Source organism: Lepidothrix coronata, unplaced genomic scaffold, assembly GCF_001604755.1.
Source record: "Lepidothrix coronata isolate B3197 unplaced genomic scaffold, Lepidothrix_coronata-1.0 Scaffold8, whole genome shotgun sequence".
In the NCBI taxonomy this organism is placed as follows: Eukaryota; Metazoa; Chordata; class Aves; order Passeriformes; family Pipridae; genus Lepidothrix; species Lepidothrix coronata.
In genome coordinates, this window is record NW_016690188.1 from 6,058,362 (window position 1) to 6,071,057 (window position 12,696).

A 12,696-nucleotide genomic window follows, 5' to 3' on the forward strand; every position below is an offset into this window, starting at 1 on the left:
AATATTTCATAAACAAGATAAAAGTGACAGCTCAGGCATTTTGGTTGCTATTAAAAAGAAAAAGATACAGAGTTGCAAACAAAGACTCCTGGTCTATAGTTAATTTTGTTATACTGTTTGTCTCAGGAAGTAAAGGCAAGTAAATCAGGATTATGAGACATTCTTTAAAAATAAATACTATTTTGATCTGCTTCCAATAGTGTAATGTTTATAAAGAGTGTAAAATAAACACAAGCATAGCAGTGGTAACTTTTGCATTTCTTTTAGTGCTTATTCTCTCTAGGACTTCCGTTTTCTGTTTGTATTGTTGAGGTCACAGTAAGTCCTAAGAGGACCTTTAGAGGTCATTTAGTCCCTCCTGTTTCCCATAGGGAGAGCCAGGTTTCTCTTCAGTCATCTCAGATGTTTGTCTTAACTTGTTCTTAAAAACCTTCACTGATGGAGATTCCCGAGCCATTGCTTGGAAAAGGAATTACACAGTATTTATTATTGTTGGGTATTTCTCCATTTTGTCTGGAATATTATGAATTTAATCTTGGCCTTCAAAGTGCCTGTAGCTTCTCCCAACTTTATCATTGGCCAGGTAATAAATGCATTCCCTGTTCCATTCTTTGTCATTAATGAAAATGTTCAATAATGACACATCTAGGACAGACTCCATGCAAGATCCCAGTTGCCATCCTGTTTGACAGTGCACCATCGGGAAACTCTGCTTTCTAGCCATCTGTGTGTCTACCCTTGAGCTCTTCCAAGATGATACTTCTCTTGCTCAGTCTTAAGAGTAGCCTGTAAGAAGAAATTAGGTCAATTTGACATGGTATATTCTGGATTAATCAGTGTTGCCTTCTCTTTGTCACGTTGTCATCATCTAGGCACTCATCTGACTGAGTATGTGCTCTAGAACAGCTAAACAGTCAAAGTTATTTGAGTGAGATAATCCACCATTTTCCTTGGTGGACCTTATTCCCTTTTTTAAAATACAAGAGCTACATTTGTATTTTTCCTGTTCTGTGGAGGTTTACCTATTCTCTACATCTTGTCATAGATCATAGCTGATAGTTCTCAAGTTGCTCCCTCCACACTCCACACTTTATGCTTGTGTTTATTTTACACTCCATTAGCACCAAGTGCTAATCATACAGACACAACATTTCTAAAAAAAAAATTGCAAAATTTTGCTTCTCCTCTCAAGGACAGTCTCCCCATTACTGCATCTCTTCTTCAAATTTACACTGGATTCTGGAGGTTGCTTTGATGCAACAGGAGCAAGTTGTGCTCAAGTGTTTCCTCTGGTTAGCTTTAGAAGATAGAACTGCGTGGTTAAGAGGGGCAGACAAGAAATATCCAATGCAATTGTATCTCTGCCATGTAGAGCTTTATAGCTTGTAATCAATGCTAACGCTGTGCATGGCACAAGGAGATGACAAACTGGACAGTTCAGAAAGATAAATGACTGATGTTATTTGCTTACAGGTCCTCAATTTGCACATGGACTGCCTGATTTCAGCATTTGCAGCTCATGGTTTACAAGAGAAACCCCCCGTTCTGCAGCATGGCATCCTTCACTGACAGCTTGTCAGGGAGCAGGAAGGGTTACACAGATTTAGAGAAATATAAAACAGAAGCCCAAAATCTGGGCACAGTTGTGTCCATCTGATTGAATTGGCTGGTCATCAAAACCTGCAAACAATAGTTCCTTTTATCCAGAGCTGCAGCAAAACAGCTACTGGGATGCCATGGAAATTCCAAACAGTCCTTTAGCTGAACAGTAAACAACTGACTCTACATGCAGCAAGGCAGGACTTTGTGTTACATTAGCTAGTAAAGTCAGAAACAATAGACAGGTTTTTAGGCATATAGGCTTGTACACAGATTGTTGTAGACCTGCCCCAAGTGTTCCAGGATGTGTCCTAGATATTCTGTGTACCTCCAAAGCGTTTTTCCTCTCCCTGAGCCAGTAACTTTAATTTTCATGAATGCACTTCCAGTCTGGATCACAGTAAATAGACAACCATCTATAGCTGGTGATTTGTCTGCATCTATGTGTTTGTTCCCATTTAAGTGTTTGCTGGTAGCTGTATTTGAAGAATTAGATGATTGCTCTGTCCAAAGTGGAAAGCACCTTTCTCTCAAGTTGTACGTAGAGTACTTTATTTAAAATAGTATCAAAAGTTCTTTTTTTGAGCATTTGTCATTTGGTTTGTTCAGTCCTATAGTTTGCTACTACTTTACAGCCTAAAAATTTAGTTCATTGTTGTGATCTCCCTAGTTCAAGTACATCAGGGCAGCTAATGTACAGTCTCTCAAATTAGTTTTGAGGTGTACGGTATGGAAAGGACAGGAAAGGAGTGTGCAAGGAAGTATTGAACAATTAATTATGCCGTAATGGAGTAAGGGAGGGAGAAGTGGAGAGCTCGCCCAGTGTAAACTCTGTGCCTCTGATGCCAGGATTACACTCAGAGGCATTTCTGCCTCTCTCCATTTTGTGAGGCATGTTGCCAGGCAGAACAGCAGTTAGTACGCCCATGGTGGGATTTACAAGCTTCCACACCGTGTTTGGTGGCTTCCTAACTTCAGGATGAGGAATTAAAGTTTTTTACACAGCAGGTAGTGATTGCCACTTACAGATTTTTTTGGTAGCAAAACTCTAGCTTGGGATATGAGTATTCCAAATCAGTGTTGAAATGAGGGAGGCACCACAGATGAAGTGTTGCTTACCAAAATACATTAGTAGCAGTAAAATGTCCAGGTACCCAAAGTGATTCTGTTCCTGCTAATGCAGATAAAAGCTCACCTTGAATGCATAGTGAGTTTGAGTGTTCCTTGGCTTCTTTCATTTACTTTCTATGCTTTATTTCAAAGGTGACTTCTGATATGTGTATGTGTATTGCAGGCACAAGCCACTCTCAACTCTTACTGAGCTGAATGGGCCCATGTCCATAATAGAGAATGTATTTCCCTTACCTGAGTGACTAGACACAGATGTTTTTGCGGTATTTCAATGTTAAAATGCAACACTGACATGTTGCAGGGCAAACAAACAAGGAACCAGCCCATCTTATTGAGTAAATTAAGTTTAAATATGAATCTGTGCTTTCCAACAGTTGTTACTCATTTGTAAAATGCCTTTCTCCAAAATGCTGAAACATGATTTGTGTTCAGTGGAAGTGTTCTTTGTCTTTCAGGGGGCAATATCTATTTAAAAATAAACCTCCCGATGGAACTGCTCCACCCAACTCCTTCTACAGAGCACTTTATCCCAAAATTATACAGGACATAGAGGTAAGAAACAGCTTCCAGATGTGGTGGTGGTTTGCTGTTGTCTTTTTGGTTTTGTTTTTTTCAAATGTCCCTGATTCATTCATGATGCTGAAATTCTGAGAATATTCCATTCTAATGAAATATGTCTTTAAATCTGATGTGTCTTTGTTTATCTGGAGCTTGTAGATCTGGGATAATTATATGAGGTCCCAGGCTTCGCTGCTCCTTTAGACAGAGGATGACTTGGATTGTTCAGTGAGCTCTTGCAGGTGGAGTCTCTACACCTTGCACATCAAATGTCACAGCAGCACCATAATGTCTTAGTTTTCTCTGTTCCATGGTACTTTGCTCCACCCAGTGCAGATGAGACCTAATAAGCTGTTATGGAAAGATATCAAGAACTGAGCCAAGGAGAAAGTATATTGCCTAAGACTGCAATCCTAAGAGTCAGGGAAACAGGAAGCAACTGAGCATGGTTGCCTTACTTTTAGTATGAGTAAAATGGCATGTTCTAGTTGTTTCCTAATGGTAAAAGCAGCGCTCAGGCACTGTTGTGATGAGTTTGTACAAGCACTTACAGCTCAACTGAGACATTCTCTTCAGTTGTTTAGCTGTTGAGTCACAGGGGGTTAAAGGCTGGAGATAGAAAAAAGCGTTTAAGTTCCATTTTCCTCACCATTCCAGATAACATAGACCAGGTTAGCCACAAGATGTTTTCCAGGTATTTGTCTGTTTAATTGGTTTTATTACATGTGTTACTTCTTCTAGAAAGTAGTTATGTCATTGTATGGGCCTGGTTGCAGGAAAAAGAGTGAAGAAAAGTGTCTGCTGTCTTCTCTGCCAAACCAAAAAAAGTTCTGTGCTTTTTTTTTACATCTTATTTGTCTCCTGTCTCTCCTCAAGACAATAGAGTCAAACTGGCGGTGTGGAAGGCACAGTTTACAGAGGATCCACTGCCGAAGTGAGACAAGCAAAGGGGTTTATTGTTTACAGTATGATGATCAGAAGATAGTGAGTGGCCTACGAGACAATACTATCAAGGTGAGAATGCTCCATAATGGCATACTAGTGGTATGTGGTACCTATGCCATAAATAAGAGTGTCCTAATTTCAGTGACACCTACCCAATCTCTTGTTAGTAATCTAGCCTTCCCCTTCCCCCACCTCACACCTGCACAGCACGTATGCCTTTTTTATCTGACTAGAGAGACCCTGTTTGCAGACAGACAGACTTTGCTAGCAGAGTTTTTGTCGATCAGTAATTACAGGCTGTGTAATTACTAGGCCCTGTACCCTGATGAGAAGGGTAAAACTAATATTCATAGTAAAGCCAGTAATATCAAAGATATTAATCTGTTGCACCAAAGAGCCTGTAGAAGACTCTGCAGGTGCCACTAAAGGTGTTCTAACTGCACTATCGATGGTGTATTGTAGTAAAAAACAGATTAGTTAAACCAGTAAGTGCTGAAAGATGAAAACCTTACTGAGCTGTGTGGTTTTGAATGTTTGCTGTCTTAGATCTGGGATAAGAATACATTGGAATGCAAGCGAATTCTCACCGGACACACAGGTTCTGTCCTGTGCCTCCAGTATGATGAACGGGTGATCATTACTGGATCTTCAGACTCAACAGTCAGGTGTGTGCTTGTGATTTGGAGCTTTCTGTTTGCCTCTAAGATTTTAACTTTGCAAAATGCTGAAATGATCTCTTCTTAAATGTGTGCTGTTCAATCAGTTCCATGAAGTAGTTCACCATATTTGTTGAGCAGTGTGCTGTCCTTGTTTATCAGATGTCCCTGCAAATCGCTGTCAAGGAGAAATGAGAATCTAAGCAAAGACCAGTCAAGGTCAAGCTGACTTAGGAAGGCCATCTGGCATTTCACCAAGGTTTTGCATGTTTTGACACTCCCTGAGAATGTTATAAATTCTCCTTGAGAATAGCTTTTTAAGAGATGAAGTTTTCAAAGCAAGTATGAAGGTTTCATCATCCATTCCCACTTAATTTTAACAAAATATATATGCCTAGATCTCCTATGACTTTAATTATATTTCAGCATGATGTTTCTTTTCATTCAGTCTTTCTAACCTTGCTTTCCTTCCAGTCTCCAGCAAAAGGCTGGACACCTCAGGGTAGCACTTGTTGTGCATGTTGTGCAGATTTGAAGTCCACTAGTCATATGACAGAATCCCAGAGAATGTAAGACCTGTCGTATAAATACGGGCACATATGAGTTAGTGAATTGCGATATGAACTTGGATGTGAAGGGGCAGGTCTGTCTTCTCCATGTTGTTATATATTCCCTCTTTGTCAGAGTGCAAACAATGCCCATGCAGTGAACTTGGAAACCAGAAAGCTGTGTTGGTGGCCTTTTCTGAAGCTATTAGCATGTGTTCCCTATGGCTGCAAGCTCCTCATGGTTATCACTGTGCTTGCGTTTACACTACTACTGTTAATCTAATAATTTAATTACTGATGTGCTGCATGCAGTGTTGTGGTGCTGCTAAGTTTTGGGGTCCTGTCATTAGTAGGGATCCAGAATTTCGTTAGCATTGCCAGAAGAGACACCTGGAGATGGTGTAGGACGGTGTGGGAACTGCACGGGGCTAAACAGATCGCAAAAGGAGAGGCTGATTTCTGTAACAAGCGCTATCATCTTCCGTATCAGGCCGGGCAGGCCAAATTGCAGACTGGCTACTTGCCCAGAAATACTTTGTTTCCCTTTGTATCTATAAATGTTAGTGCAGACCCCAGAGGCACATAGGATGCATCGCTTTTATCCTTGTGTCTCCTCAGGAAGAGGGGCTTCATCCAATAGACAGTACAGATGGGCTCTTAATGCTTCTGGGATCTCAGGGATGCACTTGTCCAAAGAAGTCAGTGGGTCTCCAGCTCCTGTTCAGTTTGGCAACCCTGTCTGCAAACTGTTCGTATGTTAATGGCTCAGGTCTTTAGTTTTTTCTCCTTTGCATTTTGTAATTGGAATGTAGTTTTCTTTCTCATTTATAGTCCATAAGTTGATGCACTTCAGTCTCCCTAAGTTAGAAAATAAGACATTAGAAGTCTTTCCCACATCTTGCCTTTTCTTACTGCTTGCCTTATTGGCAGAGGAAAGTTTTAACTTCTGCAGTGTCTGATGTGCCTGATGATACAGCCATTTTCTGCTCTCCTATAGTGTATTTGGGATACAGGTGTGATAGTGCCAAAAGAAATCTCTTTATGGAGGGTAGAAGTTTGCCAACAGAATAGCCCAAAAGAAACATTTTAAGGGCTTAAAATTGCATTTCAAATCCTAGAAGTTCTGTATGAAGATTTTATCTAATGTACATCTTAAATTATCATTCAGTTGAAACAGTTGGTTCCAATAACATTAAGTTGACATAAATGCTGTGCCTTAATTTGGGTATTCAGCACATTCCTGGAATGTTGCTGTGTACCAGATGCACCTTAAGATAAATGCAATTCATGGTGCAACTTGTGGCAATTACTTGTATTTGTTTGAAAAGAATTGTCTTTCCTGCTTCTGCATAAATTATCCCTTGAGCTGGTAATCCTGTGAGAGTGGTCAAAAATTAAACCTGTCACTGAACTTGCTTCTCCACATTGACTGGAAATGAAGCGTATGGTAGGCTGACACAACCAGGAAACATCAGCCTTTAAGACCATCAGTCTTCTACCTTTCCTCAGCTCTAAATTCCCAATGAAGTGTTAACTTCATTGCAGGGTTTTTGGCTTCTGGACTTCCTCAATGTACGCATAATCAACAGGTTTATATAATACATTTTTTAATGAACTATTTAATAGATGTAGGTATAACCTGTGATGTTTGCTTCTCTAATATCACTAGAGAGTCAATTACCTCTCCCCCTCCCTCTCTTACCCTGCAGAAAATGCACTGTGCAGGTTTTTAACTCTTTTCTCTGGTTTGAAATCTGAAACTGCAGAGTGTGGGACGTGAATGCAGGAGAGATGCTGAACACACTGATCCACCACTGCGAGGCCGTGCTGCACCTGCGCTTCAATAACGGCATGATGGTGACGTGTTCCAAAGACCGTTCCATCGCCGTGTGGGACATGGCTTCACCAACGGACATCACCCTGAGGAGGGTGCTAGTAGGGCACCGAGCTGCTGTCAACGTAGTGGACTTTGATGACAAGTACATTGTATCAGCATCAGGTGACAGAACTATAAAGGTGAGGTGTTTCAGAGGCTTTTTATTTGCAGCACTGGGGTATTTATTAATGAAGAACAGTGACCAGACAGGGAAGATGGTCCTTGGCCATTATTACCCAGATCTTCCTTTAGAAGCAGTATTCTTCCTGCTGCTTATTTCCACTTGTCCCTCCTCTCTTGAGCTTGCACAACTTGTTTACAGAGCTGTATGGCAAATCAGATCCAGGTACAGAGGCAGTTGAAAAAGAAATTTTTTTCTGTGTTCTTTTTCAACTTGACCACTTTCATAATCTGTTTCAGCATCAGTCATTCAATAGTTGTCAGAGGGCAGCATGGGCACAAAAGCGAAGGTGAGTGGATAGGAGTCACTTAAGCGTTACTGCTGTGATCCCAATCTGCAGTATTAAATGTCAGGAAAATGAAGATCATGTGTAGACTAAATCATAGCCAAAGAGTGCTAATTCTGGTGTGGCAAAAATCTTCTGTGTACAGTGACCCAAACTGCTAACAATTGCAGACTATAATCACAAGTCATCGGAGGGGTGATTTTCCCAGTCTTAATGGTAGCCTCTTCAACTAAGAACATTCTGGATGCATCTATAAATCATACAGACACCATCTTTTGTTAGTCTCTTCTTAATAATTTTGTCTCTGTGTGGTTCCCTCCTCCCTTCCTGTCACAGGTATGGAACACTAGTACCTGCGAATTTGTGCGCACCTTAAATGGCCACAAACGAGGCATTGCATGTCTGCAGTACAGAGACAGGCTAGTAGTGAGCGGCTCTTCAGATAATACTATCAGGTGAGAGACACACTCCCCATCGCAGAGTTATGTGCAAGCACGTTGTCTCTGATTCACTGGGATGTGCAGAGGTTAGGCAACTGAAGTGCTCTGTACCCTTGTCAACTTTGAAATACGCTTTCTTTGGTATAGAACATTGGGAACTACTGGAAAGAGATATTAGAAGCCTGTTTTACTGTGTTGTCTTTCATCCTCAGCATCTCAAGAGTCCCATACTAATCAACAAGTTGCATTGCTCTGACAATTCTGGTGTATGAAAGAGCTGGCAAGTACCACTTTCTGTGATGTCCTCTTGTGCTATTTTAATTGGGCTATGTGTCTAGTTAAAGGGGTCAGATTTGCAGTAAGAGGCATTTAATCCTCTGCAGAAATCCTCCTGGGCTCTCGCCAAACTCTTCTTATGGTACTTGGCACCTGGTTAAGTTTGGAACAGCTGGTTTAGAGCATGAAGTTCAGTTTGCTGCCTTTTGCACTTCTCCAGCTGCCCTGGTTGCAATCTGAGATTTAACTCTTTCTGGTATCATGAGCCAGGATTTCTCCCTACATCCTGCAGCTGCTGGCAGAGGGATGTCTCATGAATTTTGGGGTACATGGAACAAGCTTGAATAATAGTTTACGTGATGTAGGAAAATGCCTCTGTCATGGAAATGGGACGAAGAGCAACCTCCCTTTTCTCCTTGTCATCTCTTTAAATAATTGTCTGCTTTCTGATAAAACTTGAAAGCTGGACAGTATGAGCAAAAACCCTTCATATGTCAGTAATAATTTCTCCTCGGTGAGAACGATTTATGCTATTGCTATTGCAAGCCTGTGGACTTGGCTTGCAACACACTGCCTCTCCCTGCTTTGCATTCTGTAGGAAAATGGTGGTCCTTTGGTTGACATCACAGGTCATTGTGCCAGATTTTAGTATAGGGCTGTCTGAGAGCATGACCAGAAGAGCTGGAACTTCCATCTCTTAATCACGGGAAAAAGGTATTATAGGCATTGTGAAAGAGCAACACCACTTAGATGTGGTGAGAACTACTCTTCAAATAGAAAAAATAACCCTCTGCAGTTGTACTGTGAAACTTGGTCTCAGAAGTAGAGTAAGAAATAGTTAAATACTGCAGCAGTTAGGGAAGGATCTAAAATATGACTTGCAATGCTAATAAAAATAAATGTCAAGATAGTGATAATGCTAAAGAGGAATACTGTTACTTTTATGCTTACATTGGACAAAATCCCTAGTTGACAGATAAATTGTGCTAGAATTTCAGGAATGTCAGCAGTGAATCTTAATGGAAGTCAAGTTTAGCAGCAGTGTGGGCAAGGCAAAGGACTTACCTGGTCACACACTTTTCTCCCAGCCATTAGCAAAGGGCACAAGTCAGTGGAAGGGTGATAAAGAAAGGGCAGGTTTCTGAGTCATCATTGTGGGTGGCTTGGTGATTTCTATGTTTGATTTGAATTCACTGTGAAATGCCAGATGTTGTGTGTTGGCCTTTAGGAGAGGCTGATACAGAACTTAAAAGTTCATCATCCCTCAGTTGCAGGGAAACTTTTTTTCCAAAAGATGACTGTGATTTCTAGTTTTGCAACTGCAAACATAAGGACGTGAAGTAGCTGAGAAATCAGTGTCTTTCTTCTGTAGGGAGACTCCAAATATAAAAATTATTTGGGTTTTGTTTTAGGCCAGAAATTTCACCAGTGTAAGAGGACACAGCTACATAGACATCACTATCATTGTGCTGATTTCCACCTGCTAGAAAGTGGTCCATCAAGTTTAATCCAAGCATCTAGGGCCGAAGTTCCTAATTGCTACAGGCAAGCATTGTGTAGGAAAAAAAGGAACCAGAGAATTTAGGGCAAGAAAATAGAATCAGACTTTTAACATCTTGTGTTAATTTTTAAATGAGTGGTTGGTTTGCATGTGTGTATTCTAGTTCCAATGTGTGCACACGTGGGGATCTCCTACTGATCTGTTTAGACTACAGCATTCTCTTTAAGAGATGGGGATTCAGGCTCACCTGCCTTCTGTACATCTTTCAGCTCTGCCAGGACTTCAAGTGAATTAAAGGCTGGAATAATTGAAGACCTTGCTCTACTTCTAGAAATTCTCCCAAAATTGTACGAAGGAAGAGTGCATAAAATTTTTTTAGTTAGTTCTCAAGCCTTAAGATTAGTTCTTTTACTATTTGTTCCTTTGATTATTTAAAGAAGTAGACATTTGAGAAGCTTATCAAATCTGGGAGTTACCCTTGGCACCAACTGTGCTAGGAAACTCTGCTCTTAATAGCAGTTATCACCTTTGTACATGAAGGCCCATTCCCCATGTGACTGGGGACATGATCACCCTTTCTAATCCCATTCAGATTCAGGTAAAACCTCAAACTGGGACCTGAAAAAGGCCTGAATTAGTGTGATGCAGACTCCTAGAGCTGCTGGCAATCTCAGGATTGATGGCAAGGAATGGAAACACATGGCGCAAAAGTTCCTGGCACAGGATTGCTCTTCAAACCTTTCTGCACCAGTTAATCTCTGGCATTGTCCATCCTTGAGAGACTTAATGCTCTCTGACCAGCCAAGAGTGCCTTTGGCTGACCTTTGCCATGAAGTTGCTTGCTCTGACCTTGACTGGTGTGCTGTACTCATGTGAAACCATTGGGGTCTTCACAGATTCCTGAGAGATCAACTTTACAGAATTACCTTGTGCTCCTTGTTGGCTTCAAACATGTGCATAGACAAATCCTTTCCCAGTTCTACAGTTACAAAAGAGTTCTGTTCATTCCTCTGTTGTCCAAAGTTGAGAGCAGCTTGTTGTAGCAATACAGGTGCAATCATTGTCCACCAACCTTGGGCACATATCACCTGGATCTGGATTATTCCCTGGGGGACCTCAGGAGTAAAATATGTGGGGGTGGTTTATCTTTATCTCTCAAGCGAAGTGACCTGACCCCTCAGCAGCTGTGCTGCTTCAAGACGTGTCACCCAGAGAAATTCCGCAACCCCCCCATATTTCTCACTTCTGTGGAAAACATGTCAGTCTAAAGGCTTATGAATGAGCATTTAAAAACATTTGTGGCTGCTTGCTTTCCCCTAAGTGTCTGGGAGCTGCAGCAGTGCTGTATGAACAGCTCTATAGAATACATGTCAAAGAATTTCAGTTCTTGTAGGCAAATAATCTTTCTTGATCCATGGTAGTTGGGAGTCATGACAAAGAGCTGACAAAAGCATGAAAAAAAATAGACTTACTTCATAACTGTTTGTAGCATTTCTTAACTGTTTTTTAAGGTACTGTGTAAGTGTAAAAATTAATATATTTTAATTTATTCTCCATGCTCAAAATCCATCACAAAGGTCAAAACTCTGGGATATTTACAGTTGAGAGAATAATGTATGCTGGGTCTCTTACTGAGATACTGTATGCTGGTTTGGGTGACAGAACTTTTTTAAAATTTTATTATTAGAAACAGTTCACAGAGAGCCACAGAAATTATTTGAGAGCAAGAAGAAAATGCACTACAAAAGAATAAACATAGATTGTCCATTTTAGCTTATGCAGAAGGTGACCAGATTACAGAGTAAACATACCTTCAGTGGGAAAAATGACAAATTAAAAGGGCTTGTTTATTCTTGTACCTTTCACCACTGTATTGATGACTTCATTTGTCCGATGATAGTCTCCAAATCAGAAATAGGCATGTAGGGGAGCAGAAAGGGACACATGCCCTGTGAAGGTGATATTATCAATTGAAACAAGATGCCAGGGGGATTGGTAAATCTCCTTCTCTTAACATCTTAAAATCATGGCAGGACACTGTCATGAAAAATGAACCCCAGTAAAATAAAGTGAGGCTCACTGTGAAGATAACTGGGAGATACCTTGTGTACCTTACTACAGCACTAGATAATAGACACAACTGGTCTCTGAGTCACTTCCCATGTGATACTGTAACATGACGGGGTCATGTTGAAAAGCATGCATCCACTTAACAGGAAAAGGAGTTATGAATTTGTTTTGTCTGTGTTGTTTCTTCTTTGTTGTTTCATCATAATCTTTATTTCCAAGTTTCCATTAACTACAAGCAAAGACCGAATGTTTAGTTACAATGATAAGGTATTAAAGAATTCTAATTGCTTCTTTGTACTCTCTTCCAGGCTGTGGGATATCGAGTGTGGGGCATGTTTACGAGTACTGGAAGGCCATGAAGAGTTGGTGAGATGCATACGCTTTGATAACAAGAGGATAGTCAGTGGGGCATATGATGGGTGAGGTTATCAGTGCAGTCAGTGCTTTGCATCTTCCTGTCTGTCTCAGTGTCTCCATCCCACTTTGCTGCATCTTCCCTATAAATATTAGATTCTCTGCCTGCCATACTAAGAAGACCTTTCAATGGCCAGTAAATCAGGACCATGCTACAAAGCATAGCTTTTGTTCTTCTTTTGAAACAAGTCCGTGTGATTTGATGTATGTTGTCC

General features: G+C 40.7%; 1 protein-coding gene across 7 annotated transcripts in view; it reads left to right on the plus strand.

The window, feature by feature from the left end:
* Window positions 1-12,696, plus strand: part of BTRC (beta-transducin repeat containing E3 ubiquitin protein ligase) — a 122,280-nt gene that overhangs the window by 98,795 nt on the left and 10,789 nt on the right. For all 7 annotated transcript variants that reach the window (XM_017803990.1, XM_017803994.1, XM_017803993.1 and 4 more), the window contains 6 exons: window positions 3,186-3,282; window positions 4,165-4,302; window positions 4,780-4,898; window positions 7,204-7,453; window positions 8,117-8,235; window positions 12,376-12,486. In XM_017803990.1, the coding sequence (XP_017659479.1) occupies window positions 3,186-3,282; window positions 4,165-4,302; window positions 4,780-4,898; window positions 7,204-7,453; window positions 8,117-8,235; window positions 12,376-12,486 (834 nt within the window). The remainder of the gene's footprint in view (window positions 1-3,185; window positions 3,283-4,164; window positions 4,303-4,779; window positions 4,899-7,203; window positions 7,454-8,116; window positions 8,236-12,375; window positions 12,487-12,696) is intronic.